We start from the raw sequence: 18248 nt of genomic DNA on the forward strand, positions 1-18248 counted from the left end.
TCTCTCTCTCTCTATATATATATATATATATATATATATATATTCAAATGTATCTATTTTAATATGTTTTTGGAAAACATAAATGTAGCTTATACCTATGATGACAAAGCTGAATTCTCAGCAGCCATTACTTCAGTCTTTAGTGTCACATGAACATTGTGAAATCATTCTAATATCCTGATTTGGTGCTCAAACAACATTTCTGATTAGAACAGCATTTATTTATTTATTTTTATTTTTTTGTAATGTAAAAGTCATCACTGTCACTTTTGATAAATAAATGCATCCAATCTATGCATCAATAAAAGTATCCGTTTCTTTTTAAAAAATAAAAAAGTCTATTATTGTAAAAAAAAAAAAAAAAAATCATTAGATACATGCAGTTTTGTAGGGCATTTTGCTCAGATTTTTTGGTCACATAATACTCTATGTAAGTCACACAAAAAGCAAGGGATTAAGAGATTTAGGCACCAGTGTGTGTCCACCAGTGATGGTATCCCTTTATATACAGTATTAGGTGACCTGGTCTGCATGTTGTACTGTCATGATTCACGGCTGTTATCCGTAACGCTGTGCTTGTATTGTGTGATTCAGCTGAGCTGGGTGATTACAGTGAAGCTGAGAATTTGCCAGGATACCTGTCTGAGTTCTGCTTCATCTCCAACCAGCCTCAGGGCTTTGAAAAAGAGGTCACCAAACATCACCAGCAACACAGGTAAGAGTCACCGCTCTAAACTTGTCATTGCACTATTCTAATCAAAAATTCCTATTACTGTCAGAAATGTTGCCACTGTGAAGGAGTCTTGTTGATTTCACATATGGCTTTATGAATATTCATAACTGTTAGTTAACATACTCGCGTGTGCTTTCTCAGGGCTCATGGCTCAGTACGCCCACACTAGAGCTGTGCTGAGAACAGGAATCTCATTGTCCTCCGCATCTTAGCCATACTAACAAATTGGGGGATTCTGAAAGGCACCAATTTCTGTAATTTACACAAGAGTTGTGTACACCCACTTACTTCTACTTCACTGTCTTGTGATGTGAATCTGAGGCACATGTCTTCGTTTTGACTCTTTATTCTCCATTTTTTTCTGACATGGGCACAGTGGACTTACTCCAGCACAGTCTGAATTCAATTACCTGAACACGGCACGGACGCTGGAACTTTATGGAGTGGAACTGCACTATGCAAGGGTGAGTGAGTCAAAGCTGTTTCATTGTGTATCTACACACAAGCCTCTATGCTACAAATAAAGATAATCAATGAAACAGCAAAGCTCCTGTATGGCTTTAGAGGACTATAATCACCATTTGTGCTTTTATTGTATGGAAAAGAGAAGTATTAACATTTTGCATAGCTTTTAAGTTATACAGGCTTGGAGTGGAAAAAGACAGATTATCTTTTTAGAGTTTTCATTTTTGGGTAGACTACTCTTTAAACAATATTACACAGCACAGTTTCGAAAATGCTAAATGATCCTCATTAATAATTTCTCTTTTTTTCCTCTGTTCTTGCTTTCAGGATCAAAGCAACACAGAGATTTTCATAGGCGTGATGTCAGCTGGCATTGCCATTTACAAGAACAGGGTACGAATCAACTACTTTCCATGGTAAGTGAACTTGCCTTATTAGTGTCATTCGTGTTGAATTTAAGTCATGAAGTGAAATGAAGCTGAGGTTGCAAACTTAAGCCAGTTTGAATATAATGCATTGCTGTCAGCTTCATAGCGTCATTTCATGCTGTTGCTATGATTTTTTTTATGTTTGTGTGGTCTGCACATTACACTGTTTTAACCAGGTGTGTTTCAACCAGATAGTTTGTCTGCTAACACTAAACGTTTAAATGCTGCACAACGCTGCATAATATGAGCCGTTCAGAACATATACAGTGTTTTATATAAGATTTTGTTGTGGGATCCTCAGCATAAAGCAGCAGAAATGAAAGCCAGACAACCAACAAACTGTCCTGTCGCTTGTTGTGGCTGCAGAGATTTATATGGTAGTGAGATCTCCTATTCATTTGTGGAAGAATTGTTTTTATTATTATTACTATTATTTTTTTGTCATTAATGATCTTTGATAATTTTTTGGACCTTGGTTTTAATATTGCTGTTAATTATTAACTGATATTATTAACTAAATTATTATATAACATTTCATAAAAAGTTACAGTTTACTTACATTTACTTAAGTTTTTCCCCTGTTATTAAAATTTTATTTATTTATTGAATAAGAGGTATTTATACAACAATTTTTACCAATCACTCTAAATTGTTCTCATACTAACTACCATCTTTGCATTTAAACTGATTAACAGATTATTGGTTGAAAACATGATAATTTACATTTAAAATTTAAATTAAGATATATGTGTATATATATATTTTTAGATTGTTTATGTAAGCAAACTACATTTCATTCTTAATGGGGTGAACTACACCATGGGGGTTCTAAACGTTTAGGCATTTTTGTTTGCACTAATTTCAAATTGTGCAGAATACTAAATGATCAAATGTAAATGTAAAGAGCAGCACCCAAATCCTTATCATGCAAAGCTTTATTCCCCCTCCATCACCAGGCTGTTTTTCTGGAACTCAAGCCCAGCTGCTTCTGTAGCTGTAGTCCAAGCATCTCCCATTTGAACATACATGCACAGATGCTTTCCAGGCAAACTATGTTTAGCCCAGAAGAGAACAGGGGCTGTTTGCCTTAGATGTCAGCCAGCCTCTCAGGGCAAACGGTTGCACTTATTGATTATTTTATCGTTCACCCCTGCAGTTCATAAAAGTGATTGTTAAAACTGTGTATATATCATACTATGCTTTCTAAAATAGAAAAATATGTGAATGCCAATGAAGCATGTTCTTTAAAGGGATCATCGGATGCGACATGCACTTTTACAAGTTGTTTGAACTGAAATGTGTGTTGTCCCGAGCAGATGTAGACAAGAATGACTCCTAAGAGATTAAGGTGTTCTGTTGTTGGATGTAATAATGAACATAGCAGTCATCATTTACTCCTGACATCTGCACCGCTGAATACACAGTGGATTATGTTATGTATGTTATAGACTTAAGTATTCATTAAGACCCTAAAGAAATCATATCAACTTGTGGAAAATGGGCATCCGATGACCCCTTTAAAGACAATTGAAGTTGAGTTTGACCTACCTCAGTCATTGACTGTTTGTGAGTTGTACAGTGTTGTGCTGGGACTGTGTGCCAGAATGTATCATAAGTGGTTGAGGCTGCTCCAGCATGTGTTTATTCAGACATTTGAGAGTGTGTGTTGTGTAGAATATATTTAGCTTCACTATGAGTCACATTTTAATAGGAGTGAAGCTTAGAGACACACAAAGGGCCGTGAAATGGGTCATGGAATTTTAACAGATCAGAATAAGTGTTTGTTGCTGCCCTTGAAAATGTGTTTTTGTTGTGCCAACAATTTTTGTTCTTCTACTTTAGGTTGAAGATTGTAAAAATATCTTTTAAATGCAAGCAGTTTTTCATCCAGCTGAGAAAAGAGGCGGTAAGTGGTACACTTTTTTTTTTTAATGCTGTCATTCTTGATCAGTAAGGCAAAGCAACATAAAACGGCATCCAGAACATGTTTAACTTTGGCCATGTAATGTATTTCTGAGTAAAATAGCAAACATTATTGTTTGCTAAGGCATTGCCAGCTACCTCACAATATGATGCATATTGCAAAACAAATGTCACAATTCACAATGTGTCTCAATATCATAATTAGGCTGTGATTGAAAATGTAGGGCATGGTATGGGTGCACAAACACCCTGTTAGCTGATTACAATTTGTAAAATCATAAAATGACCCCAACAGACATCACCAGTCCCATTTACAAAACTGCAGGGAGCAGTAATTCCCATTAATAAACCATCTTGCTCAGGCAATATCAAACTAAAGAGCATATTGGCTCCCATAGCACCACTGATCTTTGTTTATTTGAAATCCCTCTGTAATTACCGCCCTGCTGTCAGTGACGATGTGGAGAGAGATAGAGACTCTTTACAGCTTATTAATTATGGAGACTCGATGATGCATTTTGCATGCGGCGGAGCGGGATGAGACCTGACATTAGAGTCGCACCGATTGCTGATACACGACGAGAACCTGTGTGTCTGAACCAGTTCTCCACAGCGCCACAGACCCTCTGCTGGAGACCTCAAAACACCCCGGTGGTGTGAATAATGCACAGGGGCCTTTCAGAAGCAGTTGTACTAAAAGCAGGACTCAATGATGTCATGATCCATAATTGATGCCCAGATGGCACAGCTTGGCTGAGTGGGTACGCTTTCCTTGGACCTGGGTCGCAGCCCCTGCGATTTGCAGAACCAAAAACAGTCTGGGAAGTGCATTTAGCCCCCTCTGGAGTCCCCAGTGACCAATGGAGTCTTGCAGATTGGAGTGTCAGTCCTAATAGGTCTCTCCTGAGCAGAGCTTTCTGGGTGGGTACTGTGGCCAGGTTTCAAACAGAGGCCCATGTTCACGACAATATAACATTCAGAGCAGGGAATGTAAATGTCACCAACATCTCCCATGTTTTGGGTTAAGGATGCAGTATGCTTGAAGATCTTTCTCTTCCTTTTTGCCTACAGCATGAGACGAGAGATACATTGCTCGGGTTCAACATGGTAAACTACAGGGCCTGTAAGAACCTCTGGAAGGCCTGTGTTGAACACCACACCTTCTTTCGGCTAGATCGGCCCGTTCCTCTGCAGAAGAACTTCTTTGCGCACTACTTCAGTTTGGGCTCCAAGTTCAGATACTGGTAAGATGTTCCTCCAGTGGGCCCAAATGTAGTGCATGTCGTTTGAGGAATTACAGTTTGTTGTTATGAATTGCTTTCAGGTTTCAAAAGTAAAGATTTTTTTCTGCTTGCCTTGTCATGCCATTCGTTCAGATTTTGCCTTGCCCTACCATCTTTTTCCCTTCTATAAACATACAAAATTATGCATTTTTAAAAATGTTTATAAATTTAAATATATAAATGTATCTTTATTTTTATTTATTTTACATTTATTTAATATTAAAATTTTAGATTAAAAAGTTATTATTTTTAATACATGTTAAGTTTATTTACAAAAAAATTTGCAATAATATCTGGAAAAAATATTATATGGAAAATGTATTATAAGTATTATTATAATTATATAGGAGTCAGCAGGTCATTCTCATGGTTGACCACTTTGTTGTGTAAAAAATTGTAAAGTTGTTTTTACAAATTCCAAACATTCCACAACGTTAATTTTGTGTGGTATTCATTTTTTTAAAGCATAAAGTATAAAGCATTATTTTTTTAGTCTTGTCATCTGCAGTAGTCACTTGTGTGCTGAGGGAGGCCACAGTCACCAAAAGGCTTGAACTTAGTCGACACTAACAAATACTCTAGTAAATCTTGAGGATAAACTTTTGAAAAATTGATGATGCTCTTTTAGCCAGTTTTAGATATATGTAAACTAGGAAGAGGAGGTGATCAATAATTCATCTTGCGATGCTTTTTAGATTTATAAGTGTTTATTGGTGGTCACTATAGTATAATAAAACATATTTGAACTCTGAAGCTTTGAGCACTAAGAGCCTCATATAAAAGCATCATATGTTGTGAAATTGAGAAATACAGTTCGAATCCTGACAAACATTCTACATCTCTTCACAGTGGGAGGACGGAAGCACAATCTGTTCAGTATGGCAAGGAGAAGGGAATCAAGGACAGAGTGTTTGCAAGGTAATGTGTGCTTGAACTTCGGGGATTTTGTGTTGGTGACTGGTTATGATATGATTCTTCAGCTAATGATCATTAGCATGTTAATTTGTGAACTTTCTTAAAAAGTCAACTACCAGCTGGTGTGAAGGAGTAACTTGGATCAGAAGGTGAAAATTTTGCAGGATCTTTACATGAAACATTGAGAGTCATGTTGAGATCAAAGTCCTTTTCAAGTTAGTCAGTTGACTCGGTGGTCACCGTTTTAGTAACACCCACGGGTAGATATTTTCAGTCATGAAAGTAGAGCTCCTATCTACTTGAAATATCCAAAACTGTTTGTCATGCTTATGTTTTAGTAATGTATATCAAATCACTGCTGACAACAGTGTAATAAATGGAATTTATTTAGCTCAAATCAGGCTATTATAGTACTAGACTACGGTTCAGAAATACTTTTTTTTTTTTAAAGAGATCTCTTATGCTCACCAAGGCTGAATTTGCTAAATTAAAAATAAATTAATAAATAATGCTGTGAAATGTTATTATAATAGGAAAACTATTTTCTATGTTAATGTATTTTAAAATGTAATTTATTTTTATGATTACAAAGCTGAATTTTAGCAGCAATTACTCCAGTCTTCAGTGTCACATGATCCTTCAGAAATCATTCTAATATGCTGATATGGTGCTCAAGAATCTGAAAACTTTTGTACTGATTAGTATTTTGTGTAATTATTGATGATACATTGTCTTAAGGATTCTATGATGAATAGGAAGTTCAAAAGAACAGCATTTAATTAAAATATAAATTGTTTAATGAATCAACATTAACAGTTGGTACAAGAATATATATTTACAGTTGTCACATAAAAATATACAGAAATGTCTTTACTGTCAATTTTGATTCATTCAAAGCAACCTTGTGATTACAAGTATTAATTTCTTTAAAAAAATAGAACATCAAATAATATTCGAAATTTTACAATGAAATCCAGTAAAAAATCCAGTACTTTTGTTAAGCAGCTTTTTAGAGTCTAATATCTTTCTGAATAGTCTTTTACATGTTTAAGTACCTTTTATGAGATTGTTGACCAAAACTAAAAACGGTGCATTCCAAAAACCTTGAATTGGAGTGCTACTGCTTATGAAAACAAACAAGTAACAACTTTTCAAATACCTGCAGCAATTTTTACATTTATATGCTTGAGTTGTTTGAAATGTTAACAAATGAGAAACTCTAAAGATGAGCATAGTCAACCTTGTATGTGATCTATTTTTTCCCAAAAATAATGATTGACAGTAGACTGTTCTGTTTGACTTTCAAAGTGGATATTGTTATGACAAGGGGGAAAAAAAATGACCGGACACTTCAATGTCAATATTACTAAAATTGCCATACAGTGGAAAGAGATATTTTACTAGGGGTTACTGTGTCAAAATGTACTGAACGCCTGTAGTTAAACATTGAAAATATAAATAAAACATTGTAGAACAATGTCTGGAGAACATAAAGGTAAAATGATCAAACAAAGAGTTCTGTTTCAAAACAAAACTGATTTCAGTATCAGTAATCTGTATTAAAACTTTACATTTGAAGGATCAGTTGGTGAAATATTATCTGACTTAATTAAGTTTCAGAAAAACAAAAGAGATTTATTTTAACACACTCATGGTGTCCACGTAATATGAACATAGAGTTGCTGAATGGAATAATATCTTACTGTTAGCGAGTTAACGCTTAGATGTGACCTTAGCCTTTGGCTCTACTGAGGTGCTGTGGAGATTAACAGATGTGTTTAATCTCTTAGATCACCCAGCAAGCCTCTGGGCAGAAAGTTGATGGGTGTGACAGACTGGGAATCAGTGAGCAGGAACTCGCTGTCTGAAGAGAGGCTAGAGACCCGTAGCCTGCCCACCCGCTCACCCCCTGGGACGCCCAACCAGTGAGTGCATCTCTGTTTTAGTGAAACACCCAACCTAATGAGCAAAGACCCAGTAGGGTGCTTGGGCAGTGAAAAGGAAAAAGATACATATGTAACCTGTACGTAAGTGAATTTAACTGTAACATGTCTGTCATGTTTCACTCCAAAATGCAACGCAAAATAGTAAGAAAGTATATATTTCCAAAGGGAAATTAAACAAAAATGTTTTTTTTTAATTTTTATTTTATGACAATTAAACATTGTTTTTGCCCAAATTTGTGTAATGTGCTTTTCCTTTTCCCTTTTTTTTTTTTTTTTTTTTTCCAAATTATTACTAGTAACGATTGTTATTAGAAACAATACTATAATACAGCATTGTTTAAAAAAAATACCATTATACAATAAACATTTTTTTTCATTTAAATCAGCACAAAGGTGCTAGAGTGAATGCATTTGACTTGTATTACAGTAATGAGAATGTCGCTTGCAATTTTTTTTTATGGTCCTAAAAATGCTTAATTTCCTAAAGCAAAATATAATATAATTTCTTATTTTTTCCCCTTTCAATTAGGGGAGAAGTATGACCTAGACACATTCTTGACAGGTTTTGTGAGTTTTACCCATCCAGGAAGTCAGGGAGTCACTCTCTGTGTCAAAGATTCAGAGATAGACTTCCGCATTATTAGTAAGCCATTAGAGGGAGTTTTCAGGAAGAGAGAGAGAGTCTAGATTGTAAAACGAATAAGTATATTTATAATAATGTACTATAATATATTGTAGGCCTGTCACAATCATCAGGTTTTTTTTTTACTAAAGATTAATTGTCCTGATTTAATCGTGTCTAAAAAATAATATAATATAATATAATATAATAAATGATTAAACCCACAAGCCTTCATTTCATATGAAGGAAGACCTTTGACTATCTTTGTTCTTTATTCTTTACTCCCTACCAGATTATGATTTAAACGCTTAGTTTTTCTTTTTCATCCTTATTTGAATGGGAAATGTGATCAATATTTAATCTGCTCTATTATCATGGTTGTCTCAGATCATTTTGATTAGATCGAATAACCACAATCGATATTGTGACAGGCCTAATACATTGTACTCTTTACAGTAACCTTGAATGTTACTGTGCCAAAACTCTTTTTGTTTTTAATAGATAAGAACACTTAGTTTACCTTCAGCCAGAGGATTTGTGTTTATTCATTAAACATATTGGTGAAAAGGATTACAGCAACTGTACATGTTCTGTCAACAGTAGGAACTCCTTATTTGTGCAAGAGGGTCCTCGGCTACGGCCCTCTTCCATGGGTCACCTGGTGGACCATGTCATCCATGCCTCCCCCAGCCTTCCTGTTTTCTCCAATCACAAATCAGCTTCCTCTACACAAGCTAACAGCATCAGTCTGGATTCTACGCCGTAAGTGCTTCCTCTTCTTCAATAGCAAAACTGTCCGTCCTCAAAAACTGGCTTTATTAATGCTTTATTATTAGTGATGGTGCTTCCTAAGTTTCCTCCTGTGTTCAGACTTATTTAAGCAACCACATAGCAACATGTGGATTATGCCTTTTAAGGAAAAGACTGTGCAGAGGTCATAGTCAGATGTATGAAATACTGATATTTTTATTCAAAGTAATATCAGTGACATTTTATTTAAAACTTTCAGTTTCTTAAATCCCAAAAAGAGTCTTAAAAAAGAATACCCCAGAAAACCAACTCTTTTAGCAGACGTTTGGTATATTCACTTTTTTTATTAATGCACTTTTATAATGCATTTTAAGTCCTGACTGTTTGCTTATTCATGCCACAGTGCCACTCTAACTTATTGAAACATTAAATCATTTCAGTTATTATAAAACACTATTTGCAGAAGCCACATAATTTAGTGTAAAAAAACAGAAGCTCAAGGCTGTTCCTCAAATGGGAAAAGTGGTTTTACTGCACCAAAACCATCTTTTATTGGCTGTTTGTTTTGTCTCTGCCTTCAAATCACAGCTACCACCCTCTGTCTGCGCCCTTAAATGGCCCCGAATGGAAACTAAACGCACGCTGCGCAGCTGTAAAACGTGTTTACCGCTCTCATAGCGTTGGGCACACAGCTTTGGATTTTAACAGTGCATGGTAAACATGTCAAGCTCTTTGTGATCCTCTTGAATAGGTCTGCAGTATACTTAAGCCTAATAACATTGCCAGTGGCAGATAGGCTATTTGCATGGCATGTGGTTGGTTGTTTGCTAAGCTAGTTTAATAGATATACAGTGGGTACGGAAAGTATTCAGACCCCCTTAAATTTTTCACTCTGTTATATTGCAGCCATCCCCTGTTCCTTTGTTTCAGACTTTAAGCTGTTGTAGAAGTGACCTGTTTACAGTTGGGGGGAGGATGTCACCACATAACCTGTCTGATAATGTTGCCATTATCAGACAGATTATCAGAAAAAAAAAAACTAATTGTTAATAGATTGCTTTTAAGAAGAGTCGGATGTGACCGACCAAAGTCATTTGACAGCACCTGCAGTGTCACAAAATTGCTTAAATGGATAGTTCATTTATGGAAATGGAAATTCTGTCATTATTTACTCACCCTCATGTCATTCCAAACCCCTATGCATTTCTTTCTTTTGCAGAACACAAAAAGTATTTGTCAAGCTTGGTTATGTTGATAACCAAAGAGTTTCGGTTCCCATTGACTTCTATTGTATTTTTTTGTCCATATAATGAGACGAAGCTGTTTGGTTATCATCCTTCTTTAAAATATGAAGAGTTAAGATGCAAAAGCCTCTAAGTGCCGTCCATAATTTATTTTCTAAAATGAGCATTTTTATCAGGCTCCTAGGTTTAGGTTCAGTAATTTTACTTCAGTGGCAATGTATAAGTCCTTTTCTATGCCATTAAAGTGACATACCTGAACTTAAATATAGGAGCCTGATAAAAATGCTCATTTTAAATGAAAATTTCAATTAAAAAAAAAAATGCAATTTTTTTGCATCTGAATTCATATGTTCTTATGTGTTAGACAGAACAAAAAGTCAAACAGGTTTGGAATGACATGAGGGTGAGTAATGATGACTGAATTTTCATTTTTGGGTGAACTGTGACTTTAAGTGAGTTTTATTGCAAGATTGAGGTTTATTTGTGTGCATTATAAGAAGGTCTGTTGTTAGAATGTGACCTGATTATAGCATATGCTACAATAGAATGTTTAAAATGTATACAATTTATAAAAATGCAAATTAGTATAACATCTACATATCCTAACCCGCCACAGCTGCAAAATGTAATGTGTGATTGGACGTTTCGTCAATTGCTTGGTTTCTAATTCTGTGGCATTGCTGAGCTGCCCATATTCATATACAACTAATATTGATTTCTATGTGACAAATTGCTTATGTTCTCTGTTGTGAGTCAATTTGGATAAAAGTATCTGTTAAAAGCATAAATGTAAATTGCTTTGGGTAGCCCTGCCCACAGTGGAATCTAATTAGTCCAACATTCGGTAATGTGTAATACACATCATCAAATATGTGTTAGGACAAGTTGTAAATGAACTTTTCTTCACAGCAACGTTTGAACGTGACTAATCACAGAAAACTGAAATGTATAGACACTGTAATGAGGAGGTGATATATGTCATCATTGTCATTATGTTTTATGTAGAATTTGAGGAACTGAATATGAATACCTATTTCTTAACACAAAGATAAGTTCCATAAACTTATAAATATGTGCACACAAACACGCTCAGCATATGCTTGTTTGTGTCTGTCACTAGATCTAAATGAAGAAATTAACACCTGCTGCCCAAACTCAGAAGACAGGACCCAACAGGACTTGCAGAATTCTGGTTTTGCAATGTTATTTTTGACTGATTCATTAAAAGAATCGGCTCATAGGAATGATTTGTTTGAGAGTCAGACTACTCTGGTTGTGTTGTGTGTCCCTTGCTATCACTTGCTCTGTGTGACCTTTGACCTGCTCAGCTGCTCTTTATGGGCATGATGTGTTCGGTTTTGGGTCAGAGCGGTCACTTTCTGACACCATGCTGGGGTGAGAACACGACTAGAAGTGAACATAAAAGCCAAACGGGGTCAGTGGGAGCCAACGCACACACCCTTACGCCCTATATACAAACACACACACTCAGATACTCGTGACCCTACATGGAGTGCTGTTCATTGGAAGTGTGCACCCAAGTGTGAAAGCTAAAACACAAATGTGTTGCATAATTCAGCGGTTCACTGGATTGTCACAGTATAATGTGGTCAGTTAACTGAATGAAATGTATTGAGCTGAATTGTGCTGAACCTGTTTGACGTCTCTGATAGCTAGTTGCTAAAATTTTGATGAATTGTCATTCATGTGTTGGACAAAATTGATGGTATTGGAGCTCTTTTATTGAAGGGAAATTTCATCCTGAAATGAAATTGACATGATTAGTCGATCCAAACATGTTTGACTCTCTTTTTATCCGTGAAACACAAAAGGAGATGTTTTGAAGTATGTCTTTGATGCTCTTTTATTTGTATATTTATTTAAATTTCTCTCTTAATTTAATAGGTCTCTGGAAGGAGTTGAAGGTCCACCCCCCGCCCTCCCGCCCAAACAGTCCCGGAAGAACCTGAGCCAGCTTATACTGTCCCATTCCCAACAGGACTTGGACAACCACATCAGTGAAATGTACGATGTCCCTATAGCAACAGAAAAGGCCACGGTAAGAATGCATCTACTGACTCACTCGACCCAGACTGTCTGTGTGCTACTTTGTCGTTCCTCTTTCCAAAGTTGGCATTAATAGTCCTGTGTCCCTCCCTTCTATGGTGTACCGCTGATGTGGTTGCATTTTCAAAAAGTAATAAAGCTCTTGGTGGTTTGGTGCATGCAGTTCATTGCACATCAATCTTTTTCACTGCCTTTGTGTGAGTTAATATTGTGAAAAAGGGTTTTTATATCTTTTACGAAGCAATGTTTGTGAAATCTAATAATACATTTAATGTATGTAGTATCTTTAATACGTAAAATACAGTGTTTCATTCATTATAAAACAGCAACAACAAAACAAATAAAAATAAGGATGACAATGAAAGATTAAAATTAATTTTACTTGTGGGGAAAAAGCTACGTTGTCTTCAGAAGCTCACCCTTAAGTTATATGAATTGCTTTCCTTTGAAAGTGGGCATCCAAACAGTTGTTTGACTTCCATAGTATGGAAAAAAAAAATCACAATTACCAGAAACCGTTTGGTTACCCACATTCTTCTTTTGTGTTAACTCATACATGTTTGGAAGAACTTGACGGTGAGTGGAAATGATGACACGATTTTCATTTTGGGGTGAACTGTCCCTTTAAGCAGCTTCACCTGATCTCTGAAGGTTTGCATGTTTATGTGTGTGCAAATAAAACAGCTTAGGAAGATCTCAAACAATGACTTGAAACATGTTTAAACAGACAGTCAGAAATGTATGAAGGTGCCAAGTCATACACTGCTTTTAAACCAACCAAAACCTGTACTTAACGGAAATCAATGCAAATGAGCTAAAACCAGTGCAGTGTACTTGAACAGAGAAACTGACACGCAAATGTTGACATTATTATAATTTTTCTCACGTTTAGCCTAATGGAGTCATTCCTCATGACAATCTTGTCCTGATCAAGATGAAACCGGATGAAAACAGAAGATTTGGGTTTAATGTGAAGGTAAAATGTTCTGCATCTGTCATTTTCTGTGATTTAATGATTCCATTGCCTCTGTGAAATCATCTTTCTCTCTCTCCTTTTTAGGGTGGCTCTGATCAGAAGATGCCCATTATCGTGTCTCGAGTAGCGCCTGGAACATCGGTATGTTTAATAGGCTGTTTATTGCCATAAATACTAACCCTTTATAGCGCAGCTGGGATTACAGCTGAAGACAATAAAGACAGATTCATTGAAGAGTGACCCCTACAGGATTAGCAGTGAACTGTCCTGTATGTCAGTGTTTTGTTTATGCCTGTGTTCATGGATTTATGCTGCTCTCCATTCAAAATTGGACATGGAATGTTCCTACTGGATATTTCTTGATATTTATTTTAGAATAATCAGAATCATGCATTAAAATCGCCATCTAATGGCAAGTACTTTACATTTCATCATTTTCTGTCGGTGTCTCATCTCTAGGCTGATTTGTGTGTGCCTCGACTGAATGAGGGCGATCAGGTTGTGCTGATCAACGGTCGAGATATTGCAGAGCACACGCATGATCAGGTGGTCATGTTCATCAAGGCCAGCTGTGAGAGCCACTCGGGGGAGCTCATCCTGTTGGTGCGGCCCAATGGTGAGCACTGGTCTGATACATACACTAGTCTTTTGCTGCATTTATTATTAGTATTATTATCAATGTTGAGTCTTTACTGTCACATCAATTCATCCTTGTTGAGTAAAATTACTAATTTCATAAAAAAAAAAAAAGTCTTACCCCAAACTTTTGAATGGTAGTGTATATTTACAATATGTGACCCTGGTCCACAAAACCAGTTTTAAGTCACTGGTGTATATTTGTAGCAATAGCCAAAAATACATTGTATGGGTCAAAATTATTGATTTTTCTTTTATACCAAAAATCATTAGGATATTAAGTAAAGATCATGTTCCATGAAGGTATTTTGTAAATTTCCTACTGTAAATATATCAAAACGTAATTTTTGATTAGTAATATGCATTGCTAGGAACTTCATTTGGACAGCTTTAAAGGCGATTTTCTCAGTATTTTGATTTTTTTCAAATAGTTGTATCTCGGCCAAATATTGTCATATCCTAACAAAAACCATACATCAATGGAAAGCTTATTTATTCAGCTTTCAGGTGATGTATAAATCTCAATTTCAAAAAAATTACCCTTATGACTGGTTTTGTGGTCCAGGGTCACATATAAGTTCACATTAACTCCTTTACAATGAATTAAATACTAGGGATATCTTGGTATTTATTTACATTGAAATCTTTTTGAGTTGAGGCGCGTTGTTTACATAATAATTTTAATAAGACCAAATTCACTTTAAATTCACACATTATAATTACGATTTCCAAACTTACTCGACAGTTGATTTATTCACTTTGTATGGTTCTTGTTAGGGAAAAATAATCTCCAGTTCTGTGGATTTATCACAGTAGCACATTGCCATTACATTAACTGTCTTTCTTTGTGTAGCTATCTACGATGTGGTTGAGGAGAAATTGGAGACCGAACCGGATTTTCAATATATCCCAGAGAAATCTCCCACAGACCCATCTCAGCTGGACCAGGACGCCTGGAGGGACTCAATGCTGCAGTTAAAGGAGGGTCTCAACAGTGCTACCATACTGGCCCAGTTTGATGTGAGTTAACACACTGATTCTGAAACAAAACAAATAATTTGTCATTTGTTCTCCTAGGCAAAAGAGCAGTTCAAGTTCATATGCAAATGTTTATCTAAATTACTCATTTACAGCATGCTCTGAAATCTAGAGCAATCAGGGTTATTCAGGATGCGATCATATCAAAAGAACTTCCTATTACTTCCTGTCTTTCATCAGGCAGCCCTAATATCTTCCTGTTAGTGTGTGTAGGGCTTGTGTATGTGAAAATGTTGATCAAGATGTGCAATATATTACTCAAGGAGACGTGTTCCTATATAACACTTGTCACTAAACCACTGCATGATTTAAGATACTAGTTCTACAGTGCAGAAGCATGCATTATTTATGTGCTGAAAATGCTTCCCTGCCATGAAGTATCCAGTTTGGGCCAGATTTACTGTTAAATAAGATATGATATATGTTGTATTTGCATATAGTGCATGGATTTACACTCAAAGCACTTGGTGGAATGTCCTTGAAATGATACATTATTGAAATGCTTGAATTTGAGGAGTAAGGGGTCGTTTCACACAGAACACATTTTTGCATTCCACTGCGTTTCTGTTGCTTTTCTATGGACAGATGTGTTTGACTGTTGTGCTGGCATCTTTTGCAGCATCTCATGCATGATGACACATTTTTAAAAAATGCAAATGCTTAAGTTGAAAGAAAAACGTGTCTTTAGAACTGTCTTACGTCTCATGTTTTTAAACACAAACATGCGTTCTCCAATAATTGCCTCTTAAACAGCTCATATATCAGACACAATCCTACCAGATTTCTGTATGGTTTGTGAATGTATGAAAATCATAAAAGTGGAAAGGAATGTTTGAATACTGAAGGTCACAAGATGTGTGTCTGTTAATGAGTTTTCATTCATTGGGATTTTTGTAGACTGACTGACTTCCTTTTATTTTAAAGCAACTGTATCGGAAAAGACCTGGAATGACAATGTCATGTGCCAAATTACCTCAGAATCTTTCCAAAAACCGCTACAGAGACATCTCGCCTTGTGAGTATCGCTGCATGCCGTTCCTTTTTACTAATAACCAGTGGAATAGATAAAACATAAATCAGTTTTTGTTGTTTTATTGTCAGATGATGCAACTCGAGTCATCTTGAAAGGCACAGATGACTACATCAATGCTAATTACATAAATGTAAGTGACTCATAATTATTTTATTATCTCCACCAAACTCAAACACACAAGGAATGATGGACTGTGATTAATAGCCCCTCATAATGCTGTTTTGTCATATTCGCAGATGGAAATCCCTGCCTCCAGTCTCATAAACCGCTATATCGCCTGCCAGGGGCCGCTGCCCAATACGTGCCCGGATTTCTGGCAGATGGCGTGGGAGCAGGGCTCCTCTTTGGTAGTCATGCTTACTACTCAGGTCGAGCGAGGACGTGTATGTATATCTCTTGCTTTTTGACATTGTAACTGGGATGGTTTTCTTTTAACAAAGGAACTATTATCAGTCTTGTTTTTTTTTTGTTTTTTTTAAATCTTCTTGAACTTACGTCATTTGATTCCTTTCTACCACAGGTGAAGTGCCATCAGTATTGGCCGAACCTCTCAGGTAGTGCCACATACGGCGGCTTTCAGGTTTCCTGCCAGACTGAGGAAGGAAACTCTGCTTTCTTGGTTAGGGATATGACTCTTACTCACATCGAGGTGAGTTGTATTACAGATTTGCATGTTAACTGAATATATTCTAAACTTGAAGCATGTAATGCTGCAGTTCCTGAGAAAGCTACCAAATTGATGATTTAGTTTCTTAAAGGGATAGTTCACTTAAAAATAAAAATGATAATTTACTCACTCTCGTGTCATTTTGAAACTCTGTGACTTTATTCTGTGGAACACAAAAGAAAATATTCTGAAGAAATTTGGTAACCAAACAGTTTTGCAACCTATTGACTTTAATTGTATGTACAAAAAAACCATTGAAACCGAAAAATTGAAGTTTTGTGATGACGTCATTTTAATTTTTGGGTGAACTATCCCTTTAAGCCAATGCTTACTTGCAATTACTTAACTCCAGGTTCTTGTTTACAATATTAATTTGTCATGATCCCATTATAACATTGTCATTTTGTGTTTGTTGCTTTGTTCTGTGTGCCGTTAGAGTGGGGAAAGCAGGGAATTGACCCAAATCCAGTACCTGGCGTGGCCTGATCACGGTGTACCAGATGACTCAACGGACTTCCTGGATTTCGTGGCTCTGGTCCGGAGTAAACGAGCTGGGAAGGACGAGCCCGCTGTGGTCCACTGCAGGTAATTCATATATTTATATCACAAAGTAGTTTCTAAATGTAGTTATCTAAAGTGAATTACAGTGTAATCAATCTTGGCTTACCATTTCCCCTTTTTATCCCTCCCCTTCTCCCTCTGTCATATCCCAGCGCTGGGATTGGCCGGACGGGAGTTCTCATCACCATGGAGACGGCAATGTGTCTGATGGAGTGCGGCCAGCCAGTGTATCCATTAGAAATTATGAGAACCATGCGGGATCAGAGGGCCATGATGATTCAGACGCCTGTAAGTCCCGCCCACCTTCTTTCTTCCTGTCATTGCCTTCGTCAGTCATCCATTGGGGGTTTATCATTGGCTTTCTGCCTTCAGTTGCTGGGAAGAGGCAGAATACTACACAGCTAATGATGACATGTTAAATAAACAACAAAAACAAAAATAATAATTTGTGACATTTTCACTCACATTTAAAATGCAGCAGCAGGGTATAATGTTTCCACATATATAAAAGAAGAAGAGTTGCTGTAGCAGGGGGTCTTGTCTAGGCTGCGACTCCCATAGCTTGAGACAATGATGCAGCTGTGATTCCAACATGATCTTCTATAGTTTAATGAGGCCTGTCAGCCCAGAGGCTGCTGACCATGAGACCACACTAATTAGACAGCAGGAAGGAGAATGGGTTGATGCTCAGTGAAAACACTTGTGCACCCACTCTGCTCTTTTTAATTACTGGTGTTACTAAGGCATCACTTTTTCTATTGGTCATCCACTACCATTCACATGTTTGGGGTCAATAAATAGTTTTTGAAAGAAATTAGTATTTGTATTCAGCAAGGATGCATTTAAAGGGGTCCTATTATGCTTTTTCACTTTTTAAACTTTAGTTAGTCTGTAATGTTGCTGTTTGAGCATAAAAAAGATCTGCAAAGTTACAAAGTTCAAAGTCCACTTCAAAAGGAGA

At 36.4% G+C, this 18248-nt stretch overlaps 1 protein-coding gene across 2 annotated transcripts in view; it reads left to right on the plus strand.

Annotated features, from left to right (window-relative positions):
• Positions 1-18248, plus strand: part of LOC107733639 (tyrosine-protein phosphatase non-receptor type 4-like) — a 57474-nt gene that overhangs the window by 35236 nt on the left and 3990 nt on the right. The window contains exons 8-26 of one of the 2 annotated variants that reach the window (XM_016545348.1): positions 595-715; positions 1110-1197; positions 1526-1614; positions 3469-3532; positions 4621-4793; positions 5682-5750; positions 7538-7672; positions 8916-9077; positions 12215-12368; positions 13269-13352; positions 13437-13493; positions 13812-13968; positions 14842-15008; positions 15951-16041; positions 16128-16189; positions 16296-16442; positions 16580-16708; positions 17163-17311; positions 17440-17575. In XM_016545348.1, coding sequence (XP_016400834.1) covers positions 595-715; positions 1110-1197; positions 1526-1614; positions 3469-3532; positions 4621-4793; positions 5682-5750; positions 7538-7672; positions 8916-9077; positions 12215-12368; positions 13269-13352; positions 13437-13493; positions 13812-13968; positions 14842-15008; positions 15951-16041; positions 16128-16189; positions 16296-16442; positions 16580-16708; positions 17163-17311; positions 17440-17575 — 2234 coding nt within the window. The remainder of the gene's footprint in view (positions 1-594; positions 716-1109; positions 1198-1525; positions 1615-3468; positions 3533-4620; positions 4794-5681; positions 5751-7537; positions 7673-8915; positions 9078-12214; positions 12369-13268; positions 13353-13436; positions 13494-13811; positions 13969-14841; positions 15009-15950; positions 16042-16127; positions 16190-16295; positions 16443-16579; positions 16709-17162; positions 17312-17439; positions 17576-18248) is intronic. The other variant, XM_016545349.1, reaches the window with a different exon arrangement.

Source organism: Sinocyclocheilus rhinocerous, unplaced genomic scaffold (assembly GCF_001515625.1).
Source record: "Sinocyclocheilus rhinocerous isolate Xijiao unplaced genomic scaffold, SAMN03320098_v1.1 scaffold1842, whole genome shotgun sequence".
In the NCBI taxonomy this organism is placed as follows: domain Eukaryota; kingdom Metazoa; phylum Chordata; class Actinopteri; order Cypriniformes; family Cyprinidae; genus Sinocyclocheilus; species Sinocyclocheilus rhinocerous.